Source organism: Neofelis nebulosa, chromosome 10 (genome assembly GCF_028018385.1).
Source record: "Neofelis nebulosa isolate mNeoNeb1 chromosome 10, mNeoNeb1.pri, whole genome shotgun sequence".
In the NCBI taxonomy this organism is placed as follows: domain Eukaryota; kingdom Metazoa; phylum Chordata; class Mammalia; order Carnivora; family Felidae; genus Neofelis; species Neofelis nebulosa.
Window position 1 is genome coordinate 44,403,354 of NC_080791.1, and position 23,199 is coordinate 44,426,552.

At 36.4% G+C, this 23,199-nt stretch overlaps 1 protein-coding gene across 4 annotated transcripts in view; it reads left to right on the forward strand.

Moving 5' to 3' along the window:
* GRM5 (glutamate metabotropic receptor 5) overlaps positions 1–23,199 on the forward strand; it is a 532,631-nt gene that overhangs the window by 442,396 nt on the left and 67,036 nt on the right. For all 4 annotated transcript variants that reach the window (XM_058687529.1, XM_058687528.1, XM_058687531.1 and 1 more), the window contains exons 6-7: positions 1,076–1,244; positions 6,810–6,936. In XM_058687529.1, coding sequence (XP_058543512.1) covers positions 1,076–1,244; positions 6,810–6,936 — 296 coding nt within the window. The remainder of the gene's footprint in view (positions 1–1,075; positions 1,245–6,809; positions 6,937–23,199) is intronic.

A 23,199-nucleotide genomic window follows, 5' to 3' on the forward strand; every position in this document is an offset into this window, starting at 1 on the left:
TACCTCTCCACTGTGTGCCCCAGGCGCTCTTCAGCTCACTGTTTCCATGCTACATGTCCATGAGTTGTTTGCCTGCCTTCTCTCCAAGAGTAGCCCCCTCTATCCTTCTGGAGCCAAGTCTGCTGACCTTTAGAACCCCAGGCTTTAAGCCCCCCTGGTTGCAAAAACTCATGAAATTCAGCCCCTCTCACTTTCCAAGCCAATTGTTATGGGGTTTCATTTTCCCTGTGCACTCCCCTATGTGTTAGTCTGTCTGTCGCATCTCCACAACAGCGACTCCTCCCACCACACCACAGCAGCTATGATCCATTTCTATCCCAGAATGCATCTCCACACCTCCTACCTTCTTCAATGTGGCCTCTTCTCTGTCTTATTTGTGGAGTTTTTTCTGCCAGTCTTCAGGTTAATCCCTGGGGTATTTAGGATGATTTGATAGTTAATGTAGTTGTATTTGTGGGATGAGACGAGCCTAAGATCCTCCTACTCTGCCACCATCTTCCCATCTCATAAATTCTTTTCAGAATTTATTTTAAATACCACTCCTGATAGTCTCTTTAGACAACAATTTAGCCACTGATAAAGTGTAAAATAATAAAGGTAAAATCAGTCCCTATCCAGATTATCCCCACATTCCCTACAGCTGAAGACAAGATTAAACATTTACCAAATTTGTTACTTGGCTAGTAAAGGAAAATTTTGTCATTTTATTTGAATGGAGATAAAAACCTTTCTATCTTTTTTAGAAGTCTAACAGTAGTACTTGTTTAAACTTCTTGAAGTTATTTCAAAACTGTTTTTCATCCTGCTGAGGTCAAGTCACCTTCTCACATGGGATTATCTTCTATTTCATGTATAAGCTTGATGGTAAAAAAAAAAAAAAAAAAAGAAAAAAAACAGTCTCTTAAAGGAAAGTGAAGCAGACAGGCTTTTTTCTTATTTTAAGTATACTGTCATGGAAAATTCCAGTGTCACTAATATGATAGTAGATACATTTTTGGGAAATGAAATCTATTGCTTTTTCATAGCTGAATACTTATATTCTTAGCTGAATAATCATTATGTTCTTGTTCCTAAGGTATGAAATAATGAATTTCAAGGAAATGGGAAAAGATTATTTTGATTATATTAATGTTGGAAGCTGGGATAATGGAGAATTAAAAATGGATGATGATGAAGTATGGTCCAAGAAAAACAACATCATCAGATCCGTTTGCAGTGAACCATGTGAGAAAGGCCAGATAAAGGTAAAATAAAGTCCATGTTTTTTAAATTTTTTTGTAAATTCAAAAGTGTTCACTGTCATTGGCTATTTCTGAAACTTTTAGATACTTGTCTTACCTTTTACATTGTAAGCTTCTAATGTCAAAAAAAATTTTTTTTACTTTTCTGTCATTAATTCCTTTTGATAGTATGACCTATAGTTGTCTTAGTAATTGGACTGATTGAACCAATTGACAGTTGAGTCATGTTTATCCACACTCTTTGTACTCATGTAAGCCTTTTAAGGACATGCTCCTGGGGATAGATAGTTAACAGTTGGAAAACACATTAATTCCTAATTAACTTAACAAATATTTGTCAAACTATTGCAAATGCAATAGTTTATATCAGTGGGGCAAAAATAAGTAACACACATTTACTGCCAGAAGAATTATAGTCTAGCTGAGGAAAAGTACCACAAGGCACAGATAAGCAACATCATATAAAATGTGATGATTTCATTAAGAAAGAAAAAAAAACAGAGCTATATAAGTTCACATAAAAGAATGGGAGAGATTACTTCTGAGTAAAATGTTAGACATTGGACCATGAAGAATGGATATGATTTCAGAGCGAGATGTGGGAAAATGATCACTTACATAGAGGGAATAGTAATAGGAAAGATATAGAAGTGGTCGATTGAAGAATGTTCTGGAATAATAATGAATAATCTAGAGTTCATTGCTTTAAATGGTTATTATAAAAGAGAAAGTCAAAATGATAAATTGAAGCCATATTTGTGGAGAGTTTTGAATGGCATACTAAGCACATTGAACTTAATTTTTATTAACCAGGAGTCAGGATAATTTTGACAAAGATGTTGACATAAACTAGGCTATAGTAGGTAAAGATGCATGAGTAGTTATAAACATGAATAGAGAAAGAAGAGACAAGTAAGGACACTGATAGTGATAACAAGAATCCTGCATTATAGAAGAAACAGTGAGAATGGAGAGGGAGCAGGGGAGGTATTTGAGAGAAACATTATATATATATATATATAGGTATACTTAATCAACCCTGGCTACCAACTGGAGGTCAGATTGGAGAAGAAAAAGAAGTCCAAGACAACTGCAATTTCAAGTCTTAGTAACTAGAAAGTCAAGCATAGAAAAATGGGAATGGTTTTAGAGAAAAGGCAATGGGTTAATTTGGCAGCCTATTGGTTTTGAGATATCTATCCAGTGATAGAAAACATTGGTCTACAACAATGAGAAATAAGGCTGAAGATACAGAGTGAATTGAATAGAGCTAAAGTTGGAGCTGTTAGAGTAGGTAAGTCACTGAACCGGAAAGTATACAGAGGAAATAAATGTGGACCAAGAACAGACACTGAAGATATACTTTGAAAGCATAAAGGGGGTAAGGGGGGGGGTCCCTCCAGTGGTTCAGTCAGTTGAGTGTCCAACTTCAGCTCAGGTCATAATCTGATGGCTCATGATTTCGAGCCCCGCATTGGGCTCTGTGCAGATGGCTTGGAGCCTGGAGCCTGCTTTAGATTCTGTAGTCTCCCTCTCTCTCTGCCCCCTCCTGCTTGTACTCTGTCTCTCTCTCTGTCAAAAATAAACATTAAAAAAAAGCCTAAAGGAAGAAGAAAAGGTAGGGAATGAGGGACAACAGGGCCAGGGAAAGATAGAGAACCAGAAAGCAAGCTGTCATGCAAGGTGGTAGTCAGTGGAAAAGAGAGGTCAAGGAAGAGAAGCACTGAGGGAAAGACAAGAAAATTAGGATTAGCCCTTCACCTGGGCCTTCTGGAAACAGAAGCTTGTAGATTAAAAGAATAGAATGGTAACTGAGCAAGAAGAAGTATGTGATGAAAAGCAGTTAAGGGGCATGTCTGATAGTTAAGGACATTGAAAAGTTACTTTTAGGTTAAGTAAGTTCTGACCACACTTACAGGAAATAAGTCAGTGAAAGAGAGAATGAAGATATAATAAAAATAAAAGAAGTTTAGCTATTGAGGTATAATGCCCTAGGGGAAGAAAAATGATATCAAATTATTCATCAAATAGTTATTGAAGTACTAGACTACCACACTTCAGGCAGTGTATATACCTGGAGTAGTCAGCCTTGGTCTTTTCAGTCAATCTCATGTTTACTCTGTTTAGAACATTTGAGGTGTTTATTCATTGGTGATTACAAATTAAATGGAAATAATTTAGTGTTAACTGTAAAACCTTCAAGGGGTAGTTCTGAAGATTTGGTAAGCATAAGACCAGAAGGAAGAAAGACAAGGTAAATAAAGATAAATAGACATTCATATTATCTGCTAAATGGCACAATAGCTTATGGAGTATCTAAATATTTCTGTATGTTTTGTTATGGTATACAACACGGGTTAATAAACCATAACCCATGTGCCAAATCCAGCCTATTGCTTGTTTTTGTAAATAAAGTTTTATTGAAGTACACCATGCTCATCTGTTTATGTGTCGTCTATGCCTGCTTTTGTGCTACAATAAATGGAATTTATCAGTTGAGTTGAAATAGAGACTGTATGGCCCACAAAGACAAAACATTTACTTTGCAGAAAAAGTTTCCTAACCTTTAATATTCAGTGACAGGCTGCATCTTGCCCAGTCATCTTGCAATTAGATTCTGTACGTGAAATTATTTTTAGACTCACTCAGAATATTGATTGTTCATAATTTCCATTTCCTCCTGTAGAAAGATTAGCCTGGATAAATTACCACATGGACATTGTTTTGACCTTTCACAGCAATACAGTTTGAACCTGTAACTTCAAAATGCTGAATAGCTGATTTGCGAGATTTTTTTATATGTACTTTTCTACCCCATTCTACTGGGAATAACTTACACAATGGAAGAATTTGACTCCCTGTTATCATATTTTTAATACTAGTTATTTTTTAATGTTTAGTCTTTTGTTAATCCCAAATTTTATTTTCCTAATCATATATTATTTTCACTGTATTAAATATACAAGTGACAATATTTTCTTAATATGGCTTAATGTTGTCATTGAGCAATTCTATTAAAGATGTCAACATCTCATGCCATCTTTCAGATTTGTTAATTTAGCGTCCATGCAAGTACACTTGGTCTAGCAAAGGTTCAAATATATTACATATTGTTATTCACAAAGAAAGCACCACTACTTCCAGGATCTTCAAAAAGAATGGGAGTCACGATGTTACAGAATTGTCACTACCTTTTCATGAATGTGAAACAGAACATATATAATATGTGAAAAAAAAAAGTAAAATCAATTCTAAATAGAAGAAATATCAAGTTGTCACCACTGATATAAAAAAAAAAGACTATAATATTGGAATTATTCTTAGAACAGGAAATGATTTTATTTTGGTAAAAAAAAAAATTGAAATTTACAAACCAATGCAAACATGAACTGCACAGGAACTGAGTATATTTCTAGAAGGAAAAAAATGCAGCTGCTTTGTTTGCCATGCCCTCCTAAGAAAGAGAATCCTTCAGTATTTCAGATGTGCTTGTTTGCATTACAAAATATAATAATTGTCCAACAATAGTTTTACCAAGTGTGGTTGAAATTACCTTAAAATGACATTTTTTTCTCTATGTAAATATTCATATGCATATTACTAATAAAACAGTTAACATTGTTAGAGCGTCCTACAGTTTACAAATCACTGTGCTATTAATCATCAGGAAACCCTATAAAGCTAGATATTACATGTAAAGCACTGGTCTTCATTTGAAGAAGTCAGTCAATCAGCTGTGGAAATGTTCAAAGCTACACAACTATTTACTGGCTATAAGTAAGACCAGAACCCTGGTGCCTCTTGATTCTCAAGTCCAGGACTCTTGCACTGCATCTTTCAAAATATCATGAACTCTACTGTTTTTACGTTTTTATTTTAATTGCAGTTAGTGAGCATATTAGTTTCAGGTATGCAACATAGTGATTCAACAATTCCATACCTCTCCAGGTGCACATCACCCACAAGTGTACTCCTTAATCCCTATCACCTATTTAACCCATCTTCCCACCCCCTGAACTCTATATAGACCAGTAAGGCACAACATTTATGAACATGAGCCTTGAAGTCCAACAGGCATTGTTTGATCCTTCATTTGCCCATATGTGTTATCTAAGCTCACCACACTTCAGTTTTCTCCCCTTAAAAAAAAAGAATAAAATAAAACCAACCATCTTATTACAGAGCTACTCTAATGTTTTAGTGAGATAACAGTATATGGCATGCAGAAAATAGCCATTAGTCAGTATTATAATGAAGACTACTTTAGGTAGATTAAGCAGGTCTAATTAGCAACGCTGTCTTACTTATCTGTTTATTTTAAGGAAGGGACCATTCAGACCCTTCTTTCATTCTCTACTTTTGTGGTGGCAGTGTCAAGAGTCGGCAAAAGGTATAGGAAATACATAAGCGGTGCCAGCTTACAATTGTATATGGCTACAGATATCTAGACACTGTTACTATTGAAGGTCATTAATAGAATCAGCATGGAGGACAAGGAATATGCAGTGTAATCATTGCTGTGTCTGGTTATTGCTGGTTATTAATCACAGTTTTAATTATTTATAAGAATGTTTAATGAATGCTGTCTCTATTCCACAGAGGCTATTCATGCACCAGTGGTGGAAAAAAAATAAAAGACATCCATTTCTAAAGAATAACATCTGGGACTCCTTCAACTGTTAAATTATTTCAATTATTTTCCATTGCCTTAAAAAAATCAAACAGATGAAGAGGTATATAATAGTCTCAATGACCTTATCCACCATCATCCCAAGCAAATCAAAGCTACTAGAATAGGAAGGAATGGGCTGTGAATTATTGAACCAGATTTTCATTAGAAATAGAGACCAAGAGATGAACTCCAGAAAAAAATACATGTTGAGTCTCTTAATTCAATAGGAATTCCTAAGGATTTTTTTTTATCATACAAGTAGACTTTTGAACTTTAGCAGGTATACAATGTTTTTTGCTAACAATTATTCAACTGATAGAAGGAGCCAAGATAAATTTAGAGAGCAAAAGTTTTTAATTTGAGGGAAAACAGAAGACTCTGGGGAAAATTCAGTTATATACATACAAGTGTAAATGAGTGTGTATTTATATATAAGTACAAACACAGACGTTTCATTAAATATAGATATCTAAAGCTAAGTACCCAAAGACTTATATTTATTTTTTTCAATATATGAAGTTTATTGTCAAATTGGTTTCCATACAACACCCAGTGCTCATCCCAAAAGGTGCCCTCCTCAATACCCATCACCCACCCCCGCTCCCTCCCACCCCCCATCAACCCTCAGTTTGTTCTCATTTCAAAGACTTGTATTTAATTTAATTCTAAACCCTGTCACCAACCAATTTTATGATGTGGGACTAATTGCTTAAACTCAGCTTCAGTTTCTGTGATTATAAAATGAGAATATTAATAAACACACTACCTATTTGATAACATTTGAAATAATTTATGTTAAAGCCATTTCTGCTTTGCAAAGCAGCATATTTGAATAATAGATTGCTGGATTTTCATCTATACAAAAAAATAATCAAAACTTTAAATATTTACCTTAGGTGATCCGGAAGGGAGAAGTCAGCTGTTGTTGGACCTGTACACCCTGTAAAGAGAATGAATATGTCTTTGATGAATACACCTGCAAGGCGTGCCAGCTGGGGTCGTGGCCCACTGATGACCTTACAGGTATACGTATCACAATGTCAGCATGGATACATGTTTCAAAAATTAACTGAAAAAGGATATACACATGGAGGAGGTCACATCTCAAGTATTTCTCATCTTGGTGGTATTGTTCACATGACAAAGAATTCCCTTAGGGACAGAAGCCTTCCCAATGCATGGACTAATCTCAAAAATCTTTATATCTCAGGGAGAGATTGGTCAATATTCCTGCTCACACCCCCAAAGTAGATCAGAATTCCTAGGTTTTCTACTGGATATTTTCAGCCCATCCTCAGAAGAGTCTCAGAAGGTCCTAAGCAGGGTCCCAGTTAACCATCTATTTGAGGTGGAGAGGGAGAGCTGTTAGCCAATAAAAGACTAAAACATATGACATATCCAAGAGAAAAAAAGCAAAGAGTTGGGTGGAAGTTGGTCTCAGACTTTGCTACTCTTAGTAAATTTCCTTCTAAACCAGGAAGCTCCAACAAATGAGTTTTAAAATAATGTTAGCACAGGGTAAAACTTATCTCTACTTGTTTTTTTTTGTTTTTGTTATTGTTGCTTGTTTGCTTTCTTTGTTTGACTTTTGTGTTGTTTGGGTTTGGGGTTTTTTTCCTCCAAAAATGTTAAGGAATATGTCATTGTGTTCTCAAGATTATAGTTCATGGCTATTCCTAATTTTTCCAGTGTAAAAACAAAATATAATACCTTTCATCCTTCCTTCCAATTATGCAATAAAAATGTATTACATGCATGTTTGCCCACCATTGAAATAAAGATATAGAAATAATGATGCAAACTCTATCTTAAAGAAGTTAATATGGGAAGCAAAAGGTAAAAATATGATTACAATATTATTAAAGGGCACAGATTTGTGGACATGGAATATGAGGAAAGGACCTATAGGAGTAGGTCTTCAAGGAAATTAAGAGACAAACAGTCTAGGCAGAGGGCCCACTATGTGGGATGTCAGATCATCTAGTGATTCGACAATTAACACAGATTTAGTATCAAACTCCTAGAGGCCAGAAGATTATAAAATCATCACTGTTAGACTCCATCCCTCACAGGATGAGAGATTAGCCATGATAGTTATATTAGCAATTCCAAAAGCCTGGTTCTAAAAATCCTATGATCCTGGGCCTTTTGAGACCAGCTTACATTAAGGCTTTGTTTCAGTGATTGTCAATGATTGGTATTTATATAGAAGACTTCTCTTTTCTTAAAAAGTAAAAAAAAAAAAAAATCTGATTTAATATAACATCCAAGTGCCTTCTGATAGCACTTGAGTCCTGTTTTCACCATTAGACATTGAACTTTCTGATAACTCATACATCCTGGTATCCCTAGAGCCAACTCAGTGCTAAACATAAAGCCTGCAATAAACGTAGTTGAATGGATGAGCTACAGCGCACACACACACACACACACACACACACACACACACAAATTGTGTTTAATATAAAGTAAAAGAACTAAAATAAAAATGAAAATATTAGGGAAGATACAATTTAAATTTGTAGTTATAAAAGTTCTCTTTGAAGAAATGGACTTAGTTGAGGCCTGAGTAACAAATAGAAATAGCTAGCCAAGAATGGTGAGAAGGGCATTTCTAAGGGAAAAGCACACCTAAGGTCTGCCTATGTGGAAACAAATGGGAAAATCAGAAAGGTAGCAGGAACTAGATCATGTATAACCTCATAGCACATGTTCAGGATTTGAATGTTTGATATAAAGTATAATGAGAAACCATTGCATGGAGTATAGCAGAAGAAGAAAGCCCAAGATGATTGAATGTTTATTTTCAAAAATATAATTCTAGTAGCTGTGCAGGAGAATGATTTGGAGGGGGATGGAAAGCAGGAGAAGGGACACAGGTTGGGTGGTTACAGCATGTTGCCATTGCAGGCAAGAGTTCTTGGTGTCTTGGACTAAACGAGATACTAAGTAAGGGAACCAAATTTTCTGCTTTGAAAACTGAAGAAATAAATGCATTCTTTGATAAAGACCAGTAGTTTGGTTTAAGACAAGATCAGTTTGACATAAAATTTGAGATTTTCAAGTATGACTTAATTAATTTAACAAATGAAGTCTGAATTAATTTAACAAACTCCTTAGTTTGAGCCAGAAAATGTAGTAGGAACTAAAATTCAAAATGCAATCTAAGTTTTCAGTAAACTTATAATCTAGTGGAAGAAAAATATGTAAATAGTAACAACACAGTATACTAACTGCTGCAGGTAGATAAGGAATGAATAAAGTATTATGGAAAAATGAAGGAGGGCATACTTAAGATGGGAGAATTCCAGAAAGCTTAATCATGAGGCATAATTTTCAGCTCACTTTTTAAAAAGTGAGGAAGATCATATTAGAGTGTGCCAGATCAAGGCTTTTAATGGCACCACCATTCTCCTAGATGGTCAGCAAAACCAAGGGAGCCGCCCTAGACTCTTCTCTATGCCAGGCCACGCACATCCAGTCACTGGTCAAGCCCAGCTATTTGAGTTGCTAAATATTCTTATTCCCTCCTTTCTTCTCCATTTGTACAACTCTTCCCTTGATTAGGTTCTCAGATTTCACACTTGACCCTTGCAGTAATTTCCCAGTTTATTTCCCTACTCCCAAATGTATGCCACATGCCTCTAAGTCTATTTTTCATCTTGCTGCTGGATAATGTATCCAAAGTACAGATTTGTCCCATTTACTTCATCGCTCAACACTTACCAGTGTTTTCATATCTCTACAGGATATATTCCAAGTTTTTCAACATGGCATTCAGAATTCCCTCTCTTCCCCACCCTCTTATAATCTTTCTAGTTTCAATCAGTACCACTTTACAAATCTTTATGATTTTGCCTTCTAGTATCAAGGTCTGTTTAAATACTTGTCTACATACAATGCCATTTTATTCTTCCATGCCCATACATGTGTTATCTTCTCTGCCTGGAAGGTACTTACTCCTCCTCCTTTACTTGAGTAACTCCTACTCACCCTTCCTTATTCTGTTCAGATGTCACCTCTATGAAATCTTTCTTGATGTACTTAGACTGATAAGCCCCCTATTCTGTATTTCTAAAACAAATTCTGCTTCCCTCTTTACATCAGTTTTCAAATTGGATTTTAATGGTCTTTCTCCTTATCTGCCTCTTCTACTGAATCATTAGTTTCTCAAGGACATAACTGTATCTCAATCGTATTACCATTCCCAGCATGTAACAGAATGCCTGGCACAGAGCAGGCACTCAGTCAATGTATGTCAACCTGCAGGAAAATTATGGGGAGTGTAACAAATGAAAATGAAAGCAGGTATTAGGGTCATCCTGTGAAAATAGCTATTAACTAAGGAGTTTGGACTTTTTCCTGTAACCAGTGGAGGGACAGGGGCTCCTGGGTGGCTCAGTCGGTTTAGTGTCCGACTTCAGCTCAGGTCATGATCTTGCAGTTTGTGAGTTCCAGTCCTGCATCAGGCTCTGTGCTGACAGCTCAGAGCCTGGAGCCTGCTTTGGATTCTGTGTCTCCCTCTCTCTCCGCCCCTCCCCCGCTCATTCTATGTCTCTCTCTCTCTCTCTCTCTCTCTCTCTCTCTCTCTCTCTCTCTCTTTCAAAAGTTAAATAAAGATTTAAAAAAATTTTTAAAAAATCAGTGGAGGGACAGTGGAGGTTTTCAAGCAGAAGAATGAAATGGTTTTTTTCCTCTGGCTATATGCATACATGTGAGTTTGTGTGTGTGAGGGTAGAAGAGAAGAAGGTAGGGGGAATAAATGCCAAACTTAGAAAGGTCTCCACATTGATATTATGTGAAGTTTAACCTTTAATTGAGATCTACAGAATTTTCCAAAGGAGCCTATAGCTGTTTGCAACCCTATCTCACTGACCCTGATTCAAAGTAACAGATCACTTGGGGCTGCTCTCTAGCCAGAAGACTGCTCTGATGACTTCAGCTCTTCCAAAGCTGCCACAGAGAAGCTTGGGGCTAGCTTCAGGGAGTATTTTAAGTCTTTCTTCTACCCACTTAGTTACCCTACTTCAGCCTATGACAGCTCAGGTCACCTTTGGGTCAGTACCCTCATGGTGATAATGGATAGCAACTAACACATACATTATGCTTTCTATATGTGTGAAAGGAGAACTGTTTGAAACATTTTACAAATGTTAATTTAGTTAATCCCAACACAATCCTGTAAGACTGTTAGTGTGGTTAAGAGATTTGAGCCTACTAACAACTGAATGATTATTTAGAAAAAAAAAACAAACAAACAAACTAGATGTGGCAAACAACTGACATTAATGTCTATATATTCAGGCATATATTTGTATATATGTATATATTCATGGAAAGATGTCTGAAATGAAGGTTACTCACTGTTAAGAAAACATGTATGTGAGCGCTGGGACTATGGGTTACCTCTTCATACACACACATACACACATATATGTGTATGCATATAATATTGAATTATGTTATGAGCACATATTTCCATCAATAAAGCCATTAAAATAAATTTTAAGCTATCTATATTCTTAATAGCTATCATAAATTATCAGGAACCAGGAACTAGGAATTAGGAAGACAGAGAAAGAGAATTTGGCATGAAAACCAGGAAGACTAAAATAAAATTTAGATTTAAAACTGGAGGATGAGGGCACAACATAGACAGTGTCCTAATCCATTGAGAACAAAGTAGTTATTCTCTGTCTAGCACTGTTATCTATGTTAGCAGTGAAAAGGATAAATGGGATCCCTGCCGTCAAAGAGGTATCATCCTAAATATTGACAGAGAATAATAAGATGTTGAGTGTTAACAACAGAGAGGACCAGAATGCCATAAGATCCTGAATCAGTGGAAGCAACTTAGATGAGATGAAAATTTCCCCCAGTGGACAGAGTACATGCAAGAATTAAAGTAAAGGTGGACATTGGCCAAACTGAAATGAGGAGAAGAGTGTTTGGGACATAGAATACAGGAACTGAGGACAACCCAGAGTATGGGGTGGAGGGAATAAGACAGACAAGCGAGGCCAAGACCAACCCTTGGAGGGCTTTGCAAGTCATGGGAAATATTTTGAAGTTTATTCTAATGGAATTTAAAAACCATTATTTAATCATTTAGTCCTTTGTTCAACAAATATATACCTAGCACTTCCTCTGTCCCAGGCAATGTTCTAAGGGCTGAAAATATTCCCATGACCAACACATAAAATTCCCTGCCCTTATGATGTTTACATTCTAGTGGAGAGAATAGTTTCAAACAAGGCAATTATCACCTCCAGGAATATCCAAAAACTGAATAAGAAAAGAAATGCAAACAGGGTGGGCTGTTTTATGAATATTATCCAAATAGCAATGTAAAGAGTGAATATGCTTAAAAGCATGAACAGGAAGGGTAGTGATTTCAGAGTAGTGGTTTAATCTGCAGAGAAGGGAGGGAGTTTGGTGGGAGTTAGGAAAGAGGTTTCAATTTTATCTGTAAGATGTGTGTGTTTGATTTGAAACAATCATGATGAGGGGCACCTGGGTGGCACAGTCGGTTAAGCATCCGACTTCAGCCAGGTCACGATCTCGCGGTCCGTGAGTTCGAGCCTCGCGTCAGGCTCTGGGCTAATGGCTCGGAGCCTGGAGCCTGTTTCGGATTCTGTGTCTCCCTCTCTCTCTGCCCCTCCCCCGTTCATGCTCTGTCTCTCTGTCCCAAAAATAAATAAAAAACGTTGAAAAAAAAATTTTTAAAAAAAAGAAACAGTCATGATGAAATATCACTGTTTGTCAAATCTAGATTTTTTTATGTTTGTTCTGTAATTCCCTGCATGTTTACAATCTTTATAACTTAAGACACTTCATACTAGTTGAGCTATTTAAATACTGAATACTGAAAGATACAATTTAAAAATAAAGATTAGAATTGGGATTTTAAAAGCGGTAAGAGAAAACCACAGTAATGAAATTTTGCAGATCACAATGTGAATCTATTTGCCTTTTGGACTATGATGATGTAGTGGGAATAAAGAGCAATGAAGAGATCTGATTAGGAATTAAAATCAAAAAGAGAAGGTAATTGTTTCCCTGAGAGATGACAGTAACTAAAGTATAATCTGGCTGGAGCAAGTAAGGGGGGCTGAGGGGAATAGTGGAAGGCAACAATTTGGGTTCAGTGTTCAGAGAATTCCCTAACAGCCTCTGCCAAGACAACTTCTTCATTGCACACCATTCCCCACCAGATATATGCAAAAACTGTCCTAGAAAGAATCTTTAATTTGTTTTCTCTCAAAGAATTTGGGTTAGGTTAAAAGTAGCAGATCTTTGGCTCCTTAGTCTAAAGCCCAAGCCACAGAAACCCTTTCAGGTGGGTTTGCCAACTCTGGCAACCTTCCAACAAACCCAACTAAAAGGAAAAAGCAAAAACAACATGACTTTCAAAAAGTAACTCAGTGAGAAGCTTTATGACAGGAAGTTAGAATGAATTCCTGCTTTTCACTTATAAAGAAATGTATTTTATTCATTTTAAAGGCAAAGCTGTAAAATAGAAGGAAGGCAGTGCCTATCAGCATTTTAATGTCAATAGGAACATTCTCTGGGAAGTTTCTTTGGTTCCCTCAGTTACCTAATTGCTTTGGAGGTTGAAACCTTTGTATATTCATTAAGGGAGAAAAAGAGAACAGAGTCAAACAAAAGGGAGTTGGTGGGAACCTGGGAGGGATTGGAGGATGAGCTCCAAGGGGACAAAACACTGACAAGTTTTATAACTCCAGCATTTCAGATACTTCTTACAAATAATTACTTCATTTGTGTTCCTCAGTTTGTCCCACTTTTCTTGGGAGGTTTTTTTTTTTTTGCCTTTTTAAAAAATTTATTTTTGAGAGAGAGAGGAGTGGGGAAGGGACAGAGAGAGAGGGAGACAGAGAATCCCAAGCAGGTGCTGTGCTGTCAGCACAGAGCCTGATGTGGGGCTCAATCCCATGAACCACGAGACCATGACCTGAGCTAAAATCAAGAGTCTAATGTTTAACCGACTTAGCTACACAGGCACCCCTTTTCTTTGCCTTTTAATAAATAAGTACATTAAAAAAATCATAGGGAGGATTGATTTTCATTACCAAAAATTATAACTACCTTAGGCATTATCCTTTTGAATCCTATGAGGTAGATATTATTATTTTATAATTGAATTAATTAAGACCCAGGAAGATTCTGTAAACTGCTCAAACTAGTGACTAATTGACCAAACTAGTGGAAAATCAAGCCTAAGTACTGTGATTGTACCGTATTATGCCCTACCACCTTCCCTTCTCCACAATCACGTTTTGGAGTCCTGTTTTTTTGTTTGTTTGTTTGTTTTTGTTTTTTGTTTTTTTCCAGAAAACCATAGAAAAGAAAAAAAATTCAGCTTTCAAGCAGGTCATATGTTAATTATCTCCAAGTCACTCTGATATTTTCATTTAAAATGTGCTGCCTATTTATTACAATTCAATCTAGATGAGGAAAGGGGTAAAAAATTCTTGCCATGTATTGAATATTATTTGCTTGTGATTCTTTAGGGTAGATTTGTTATGAGTTTAGATGAGAAATATGTTTATTTTTATCACTACAATTGTAATAGTTTCTGTTAATATTAAAAATGGAACAGGTTTTCATAATGGTGAACCTAATTTCTTGGCTTCTGGGTTAGAGAAAAATTTGAATAGGAATATATGTTATACAAGCTGATTATTCTATCATTCATTCAGCGAAAGTTCTTTTATCAACTTTTTATACTGTTGTCAACTTGTGCTAAGTTCTACTGATAGAGATGTAAATGGAAGGTGTCTGACTTTCCGTTTATATAGAATCACATGTCCATAACAGAAGAGGGCTGACTTAAATAATTGCATTAAGAGTATAACATATGATACATGCTATAAATGAACCATATGGCAGGTTCACTGGTGGCACAGAGGATAGTACTCATGAGCAAATAGTTCTAACAAGGTTCAAACATAGCACTGGGCACTGGACACAGTGATCATGGAGATACAATTCCCACCCTCAAGTATCCCAGGGCCTGGGCAGACAAATATACAAATAAAGAGGCAATTTCAATTTAATATATTAAATATGCCAAGCGTATAGTAGAAACTGATTTAATGTTTGTCCAATGAAAAGAATAAAAGAAAGAAGAGTAGGAGCCTGGGTGGCTCAGTTGGTTAAGCATCCAACTTCAGCTCTGGTCATAATCTCATGGTTCCTGAGTTTGAGCCCCACATCAGGCTCTGTGCTGACAGTGTGGAGCCTGCTTGGGATTCTCTCTCTCTCATCTGTCTCTGCTCCTCCCCAAATTGCACTTTCTCCCTCATTCAAACTAAATAAATAAACTTCAAAAAAAAGAAGAGGAAATAAAGGAATGGATGAATAAACAAAGGAAAGGAACAAAGGACGAAGGAAAGTGTTAGGATGAGAGTATGCAGTGATTACTACAGGAACACTGAGAAGAGAAAATTAGCCAGTTCTGTAGTACCTTCTGGAAGGAAATGGAATTAATGCATGTGAAATGAGAAGTTAACCAGGTAAAATGGAGAGGAATTTTCAAGCAGAAGAAAAACACTCTAAGTAATGTTACAACATATCATATCTGAAGAATGTGTCTGAAAATACTTTTTCCAAAATAACAAAGCTATTCAGGAAAGAGTAAAGCGCTATTTCACATTTGCCCTTCTTACAAAGCTGATATTATGGGGACTATCCTTTTCTAAAGACCAAACATCATAATGGTGACCAGAGGTAAAAGAAAGTAACTACTCTGTTTAACAATGCAATTGCCAGATCTCTAAGCACCTTCTAGATTTTCCTTAAGTTTGCTACATTAAACACCAATACAAACTACAGAAGGTGAATTTATGACAAATGTAGTATAAAAAAATACAGATGAGAATTTTGGCTGCGTGCATGACATGTCTGCAACAATTCATCTCTATTTTCTGTCAACAGCATAGTGGTTTAAATCAAAAGGCTTTGGAGTCAGACATACCCATGTTCAAATCTATACTCCATCAGTGATTTGTTGTGTGACTTTACGCAAATTTCCCTCTCTGAGCTTCATAAAATGAGCTTACATAAAATGGAGGTAATAGTAGTAATTAGTTCAAAGAATTATTGGAGAAATTAAATAGTGTGCAAGTAGTTCAGTACCTATTAACAGTTCAATTATACTATCAGTCTAGTATTAATAAAATTTTAAAAGATATAGTGATAAGAAAATAATACAGACATTGATTGATTGAAGTTGAATGAATGATAAAATCTGGAAAAGGTTCCAATCTCTCTCTATGGGGTGTCTTCCACATTTGAAAGTAAGATCCTTTAAATCAATGACTATCTAGCCCAGTGAATGGCACAGAATAGCCATTGAACTAACTGTTACAACTATTATAAGCATTTCCTTTAAGGTCACTCAGATTTTCTTCTTAGGCCTTCTGATTCTAAATGAATGGATTACAGTGCATTAATGGTGATCTGAAAACCCCAGAAAAGTAGTCATGAGCCATAACTAAAAGGCATTTGCCATCTTTTTTTATAGCATTTTTTAAGTTTATTTGTTTGAGACACAGAGAGAGTAAGCAGGAAAGGGGCAGAGGAAGAGGGAAAGAGAGAATCTCAAGCAGGCTCTGCACTATCAGCACAGAATCCGACACAGGGCTCAGACTCATGAAATGTGAGATCATGACCTGAGTGGAAATCAAGAGTCAGACACTTAACTGACTGAGCCACCCAGCCCCCCTTTTTTTATATAGAAAGTTTTTTATTTATTTTGAGAAAGAGAGTACATGCAGGGAAGTGGCAGAGAGAGGGAGAGAACATCTTTTTTTTTTTTTAAATCACTCTCAGTAATCAAAAGTTTTCTGGTTTCATTGAAGGCATCATTATCCACTTCTATTTTTCTCAATCACAAGAGAAAAAAATATATTTTTAATCCTCCCCAAAGGGATCTAGCATCTGTCGCCTTCAGCATTTTTACATTTATATCCAGCTATGTGTTTGAAATAAAACTAAGGATAGCGTTTTGGAGTGTCCCAGGGCTCAGTCTTTTCTATCTATATTTGCTTCATTGGTAATCTTACCCAGTCTCATGTTATTATTCTCAGTTATACACTGAAGAAATTTCTGAATTTAAATATATAGTCCCAACTTCTCATCTAGTCTCCACACTTGAATATTCAACTGCCTACCAGACATATTTATTTGAATGTCTAATAGATATCCCAAATTCTACATTTCCACAGATGCAATACAGGTCTTTATCTTCCTCATACCCAAGGCTGCTCTGTCCCTTAGCATTCTATATTTTACCTGATGGCAAATCCATTCTTTCAGTAGCTCAAGCCAATAACTTTGGAATCATCTTTTGAGTCCTCTCATGTCCTGTAATCAATCAATGAGGAAATTCCACTGACTCTTCAATTACAGAATTCTACCACTTCTCACTACCTCCACTGTAAGATCCCTTGTCCTAGAAATCATCATTAATTACCTTTACTATTGAAATACCTCCTAAGTAGTATTCCTGATTCTGCCCTTGCCCCTACCTACAGCCACTTCTTAATACCCTAAACAGAGAAACCTTTTTAAAAAGTAAGCCAGATCATGCTACTCCACTGTCTAAGAACATGCAATGGTTTCCTATCTCATTCAAGGTCAAAGTCCTTACAAATTTATGTTCTATGTAATCTGGCCCTTTGTTATATCTCTGGAGTACCTTCCCCTTCACTTCATCTCCCCTTCCCCTAACACATTAGTCCTTTTTTCTTCTGTCAAATCACCTAAAAGGCTCTTATCCTAGGGTCATTGTTCTAGTTGTTCTCTCTGCCTGGAATATTCCACCCCCAACACCCAAAGTATTATCCTTCCTTCCTCCAAGTCCTTATCCAAATGTCTACCCTGAGCAACTTGTTTAATACTACCAGTTATCCCTCCTTACCCTTTTCTACCTCTGATTTTCTACATTCACATATAACCTTTTATTCTATTATTTTGTTTATGTATTAATTTATTTTTATTGATCATATGCATACTGTCAGTATCCCCAGTTGGACTATTAAGCTAAAGAGTAGGGTTTCTTTTTTCTTGCATACTATGTTCACTTTGGAATATGAAGCTCCTAGAACATAATAGATACTCAAGAAATATTTGCTGAATAAACCAATTACAGAATAGAAGAAAGGAAACAAATCCCCATGTGTTGAGTAACTGACACCCATTTTAATAGGAATTTTGTGTTCTGCCAGCTAATCTCCCTTATCCTCCAAAAAGGTTGGAATCATTATCTCCATTTTAGAGAAAACCGAGGTTGAAAATGTAAAATATATGTGCTTGTAAAGCACAGTAAAGTAACAAAAATAAGGTTCAAGCCTTACTGTAAAAGCCCTTATGTAAAACTTTTGCTTTTTCCTTGATACGATGCTGTAGGCAATATGGAAATGAGTATGAATCACTGGATCCTTTCAGAAAGGATCTCTAAAATGTAATGAAAAATTTTGTGCAGTTGTCCTTTTCAAATAATGAGCTTGATGAAGCTGTTTTAGTTCATGCTGAAAAGAACAATGATTTTTTTTAATGAAATTCCAGGGCTCATACATCAAAAAATTGTAAAATGCCTTCTTACTCTTCCAAATTCTTAATTTTCATTAACTGATAAATATGTTTATCCCACCAAATAAGTCAAAAAGTTGGAGTATTTATAAATGTAACACTATTTGTGCCAGGAGAAATAAAATTGCTAAAAGGCCCTCTCTCAAAGGAACTTCTCAAAATAAGTCTCAAAGAGAACATAAGCCAGTTTTCATCTTGCCAAAAACCATGCAATGAAAAATGTGCATTTCATTCTTCTTCACAATGATAAATTTGTGGCTAAAAACAATGTCATCTTGGTCAAAAACCACTCTGATATAACCAGACTGAAGAAAATCATGTGGTTTCATTGATTTCAGTTTTTGATAAATATAGCTTACCCAAAATAAATTATCACATTTCCCCCCAACAACATAAAACATTATAACACAGTGACTACCACTACATTACCTAGCCCACTTGGAAAATGCTTCATAAAGCATTGGTATATTATATGAGTAATATGAAACAGATAAATGTCTCCTATCTTGCCACCTCTTAAAAATCACATTAAGTCAAGTGAAAAATTTAGAGAGCATATGTGCTGCCTTGTACTTACAAACAATTTAAGGCAATATAATACCATTTACTTGGGGCTGTGTATATATAAACAGGCTAGAAAGATGAAACGGGCCTGGCTTTTCCCCAGAAGAACATAGGACAATCTAATAAAACACACAGGCAATTTAGCAGATGTTGAGTCACTACTATTTTATGCATATACTCTTTTTCCTCCTTTTCTCACTTCATAATTATCATGCCACTCTTCAAGTCACATGTTATTTTATATGGTCCTCATTCTAACCCCTGAGATGGAGGCAGGAAGGGATTATGATCTTCCCTCCTAAAGCTTTTACTGACTTCCCATTTGAACTCTCAGCAGTAATTGCCAGAAATATTATAATTCTCTTGTGACGCTCTGTTATGAGGCTGTAGAGATATGGCTATGCACACCTGACTTCTGCATTTCACCCGTTTCTTTACATTTCTTCCTCTTTTTTCCACATCTGTTTTTCTCCTCCCGTGGTTCCTTTCACTTCAAATGCTCTCCAGCTCCAATCCTACCTTACTTGTCTTAATTAAAAATGCATGAAATAATGGTGCCTACCTAGTAGAGTGTGGGGTATTAAAGAAGATATGTATATAGTGCTTGGCACAGTGCCTAAAGAGTAGAGTCACAGAGCCCGAGTGTTTGACCAAGACACTGGTTTAAAGGAATAAATGACTGTCTTTGTGTCATTGTGGCACAGGCCAAGTGCCTTGAATGGAGTGGGTGCTCAATAATATGCACTGAACGGAGAAGTGAGTGGCATGCTGTAGTTGTGCTAGGTGAACATCTTTAATCTCCTTGATGGTAGGACAAGGCATTCATCTGGCCCCAACAGTCTCTGTTCCTATATTTTCTCTTTATAGTAAACATGAGCATTTTAGTTAATAACATATATGCCGGTGACTCAATTAAGAAATACTTACAACGAGGGGCACCTGGGTGGCTCAGTCGGTTAAGCGTCCGACTTTGGCTCAGGTCGTGATCTCACGGTTTGTGGGTTCGAGCCCCGTGTCCAGCTCTGTGCTGACAGCTCAGGGCTTAGAGCCTGCTTCGGATTCTGTGTCTCTCTCCTGCTCCTCCCCCACTCATGCTCTGTCTCTCTCTCTCAAAAATAAATAAACATTAAAAAAAAGTGTTTGAAAAAAAAATACTTACAATGAGCATAGGAGAAGGGAAGGAAAAATAAAATAAGATAAAAACAGAGAGGGAGGCAAACCATAAGAGACTCTTAAATACAGAGAACAAACAGGGTTGCTAGAGAAGCGTTGGATGTTGGGTGGGGGGATGGACTAAATGGGCAAGAGGCATTAAAGAGGGCACTTGCTGGGATGAACACTATGTATTATATGTAAGTGATGAATCACTAAATTCTACCCCTGAAACTAATACTACACTATATTTTAACTAACTTGAATTTAAATAAAATCTTGAAGAAAAAGAAATACAATATTATGACTCTTAAAATTCAGGAATTAGTAGGCTTGGGAAGAGAAACGATGGGCAAAATCCAAGGCAGAGTATACATGCAGTTTTGCAACCAGCCTTAGGGAATATAAAGTAAGCCCAGGCCTTAGAACATTTCTCACATATCTCCAAGGCAAAAGTAATAATCATCATCATCATCATCATCATATCATCATCATCATCAAGACCATGTGACAGGGCCTGTGGGAACACAGAAGGAATACTGTGGGACCAGCAAAACTTCTGTCATAAAATCAGAAAGCCTCTGAACAATTTGATGGAAGACCAGCCATACAGGAGGAAAATGACTTCCAGTATGCAGATTCTTTGCAAAAAAAAAAAAAAAATCATAAGAGTCTGACTAAAACCAGAGGAAAGGGCCTGGGAAGCCAGAAAATTAATAGAAATAAATATAAATGAATTGTAAAACACTCATTACAGTTGATATTATATATGTATAACTTTATTAATAGTCTATTGGTTTTAAAGGGATGACTTTAATGTTTTATTCTAGGAAAACACAAAAAAGTAGGGTTTTTTTAAAAATGTTTATTTATTTTTGAGAGAGAGAGAGTACAAACAGGGGAGGGGCAGAGAGAGAGGGAGACACCGAGTCCAAAGCAGGCCCTGAACTATAAGTGAAGAACCCAATCCAGGACTGGAACTCATGAACTGTGAGATCATGACCTGAGCCAAAGTCAGACACTTAACTGATTGAGCCACCCAGGCACCCCAAACACAAAAATACTTTTAAGCATTTTGTGGACTCAGTCCTTATAAATTGCTTCACTGATGCTTTTCAGGTAATCAGTCTTTAATTTCTCATACATGAATTCCTCTACAAGAATTTCTCTAGATTAAAGCTCTCACTATAGGCAAGAGAAAGGATTGGAATTCTGTATCATTTCTGTTTCATGTGTAGAAAAATTGAGACTTAAATTGAGTAAAAGTCTCACATTTACAGGAAATAGTTGTATGTAAGTTGAAAATAAAGTGCATGTCTCCCAATTTTTCAATTGTCCCTCTTTTTTTATTTTTTAAATTTTTTCAAATTTTTATTTAAATTCTAGTTAGTTAGCATATAGTGTAATATTGGTTTCAGGAGAATTTAGTGATTCATCATTGACATACAACACCCAGAGCTCATCACAGCAAGTGCCCTCCTTAATGACCACCACCCATTTAACCCATCCACACCCATCTCCCCTCCAGCAACCCTCAGATTATTCTCTATAGCTGAGTTATGATTTCCCTCCCTCTTTTTTCCCTTCCCCTATGTTTATCTGTTTTGTTTCTTAAATTCCACATATGAGTGAAATCATATGGTATTTGTCTTTATCTGACTTATTTCTCTTAGCATAATGTACTCTAGCTCAATCCGTGTCATTGCAAATGGCAAAATTTCATTATTTTTGATGACTGTGTAATATTCCTGTGTGTGTGTGTGTGTGTGTGTGTGTGTGTGTGTGTGTGTGTAACATATCTTCTTCATCCATTCAAGAGTCAGTGAACATTTGGACTATTTCCATAATTAAGCTATTGTTGATAATAATGCTATAAACATCAGGGTGCATCTGCCCCATTGAATCAGTATTTTTGTATTCTTTTGGTAAATACCTAGTCGTGTAATTGCTGGACCACAAGGTAGTTCTATTTTTAACTTTTTTAGGAACCTCCATAGTGTTTTCCACACTGCCTGCATCAGTTTGCATTCCCACCAACAGCATAAGAAAGTTCCCCTTTCTCTGGTCCTTGCCAATATCTGTTCTTTCCTGTGTTGTTAATTTTAGCCCTTCTGAGAGGTGTGAGGCGGTATCTCATTATGGTTTTGACTTGTATTTCCCTGACGATGAGTGATGTTGAGCATCTTTCCATGTGTCTGGCCCTCTTCTGCCCATTTCTTAACTGGGTTGTTTGTTTTTTGGGTGTTGAGTTTGATAAGTTATTTATAGATTTTGGATACTAACCCATCAGATATGTCATTTGCAGATATCTTCTCCTATTCCATAGGCTGCCTTTTAGTTTGGTTGATTGTTTCCTTCACTGTGCAGAAGCTTTTTATATTCATGAATTTTCAGTAGTTCATTTTTGCTTTTGTTTCCCTTGCCTCTAGAGATGTGGTCTAGTAAGAAGTTGCTTCAGCCAAGGTCAAAGAGGTTGCTGCCTGTGTTCTCCTCTAGGATTTTGATAGTTTCCTGTATCACATTTGGTCTTGCATCCATTTTGAGTTTATTTTTGTGTATGGTGTTAAGAAAGTGGTCCAGTTTCAGTCTTCTGTGTCCCTCTTCTTCTTTAATGTAATCACACATTCATTCAACCTGTTTAACTCCCTATTGTGTGCCAAGCACAGTACAAAAGCAAAGGTGCAGCATCCTGCTTTCAAATTTCTCACAGTCTACCAGGTAAAATAGACACTCAAACTCACTATGAGCATGATAGTTGTGCTACTATGTGCAAAAAAAAAAAATGTGGAAGTGCTGTGATAGACACAGGCCCAAGAGGTTGTCCACCTGAGAGGAACCTGCCCTTTGGGGTCAGGAAATCAGAAAAGCCATGCTCAGAGGATCTGTCAAATGAAAGAGTCAGGAGGAGTTAGCTAGTGAAAAGGGAGAGGGGAAAGGTAAAAATGGAGCAAATTA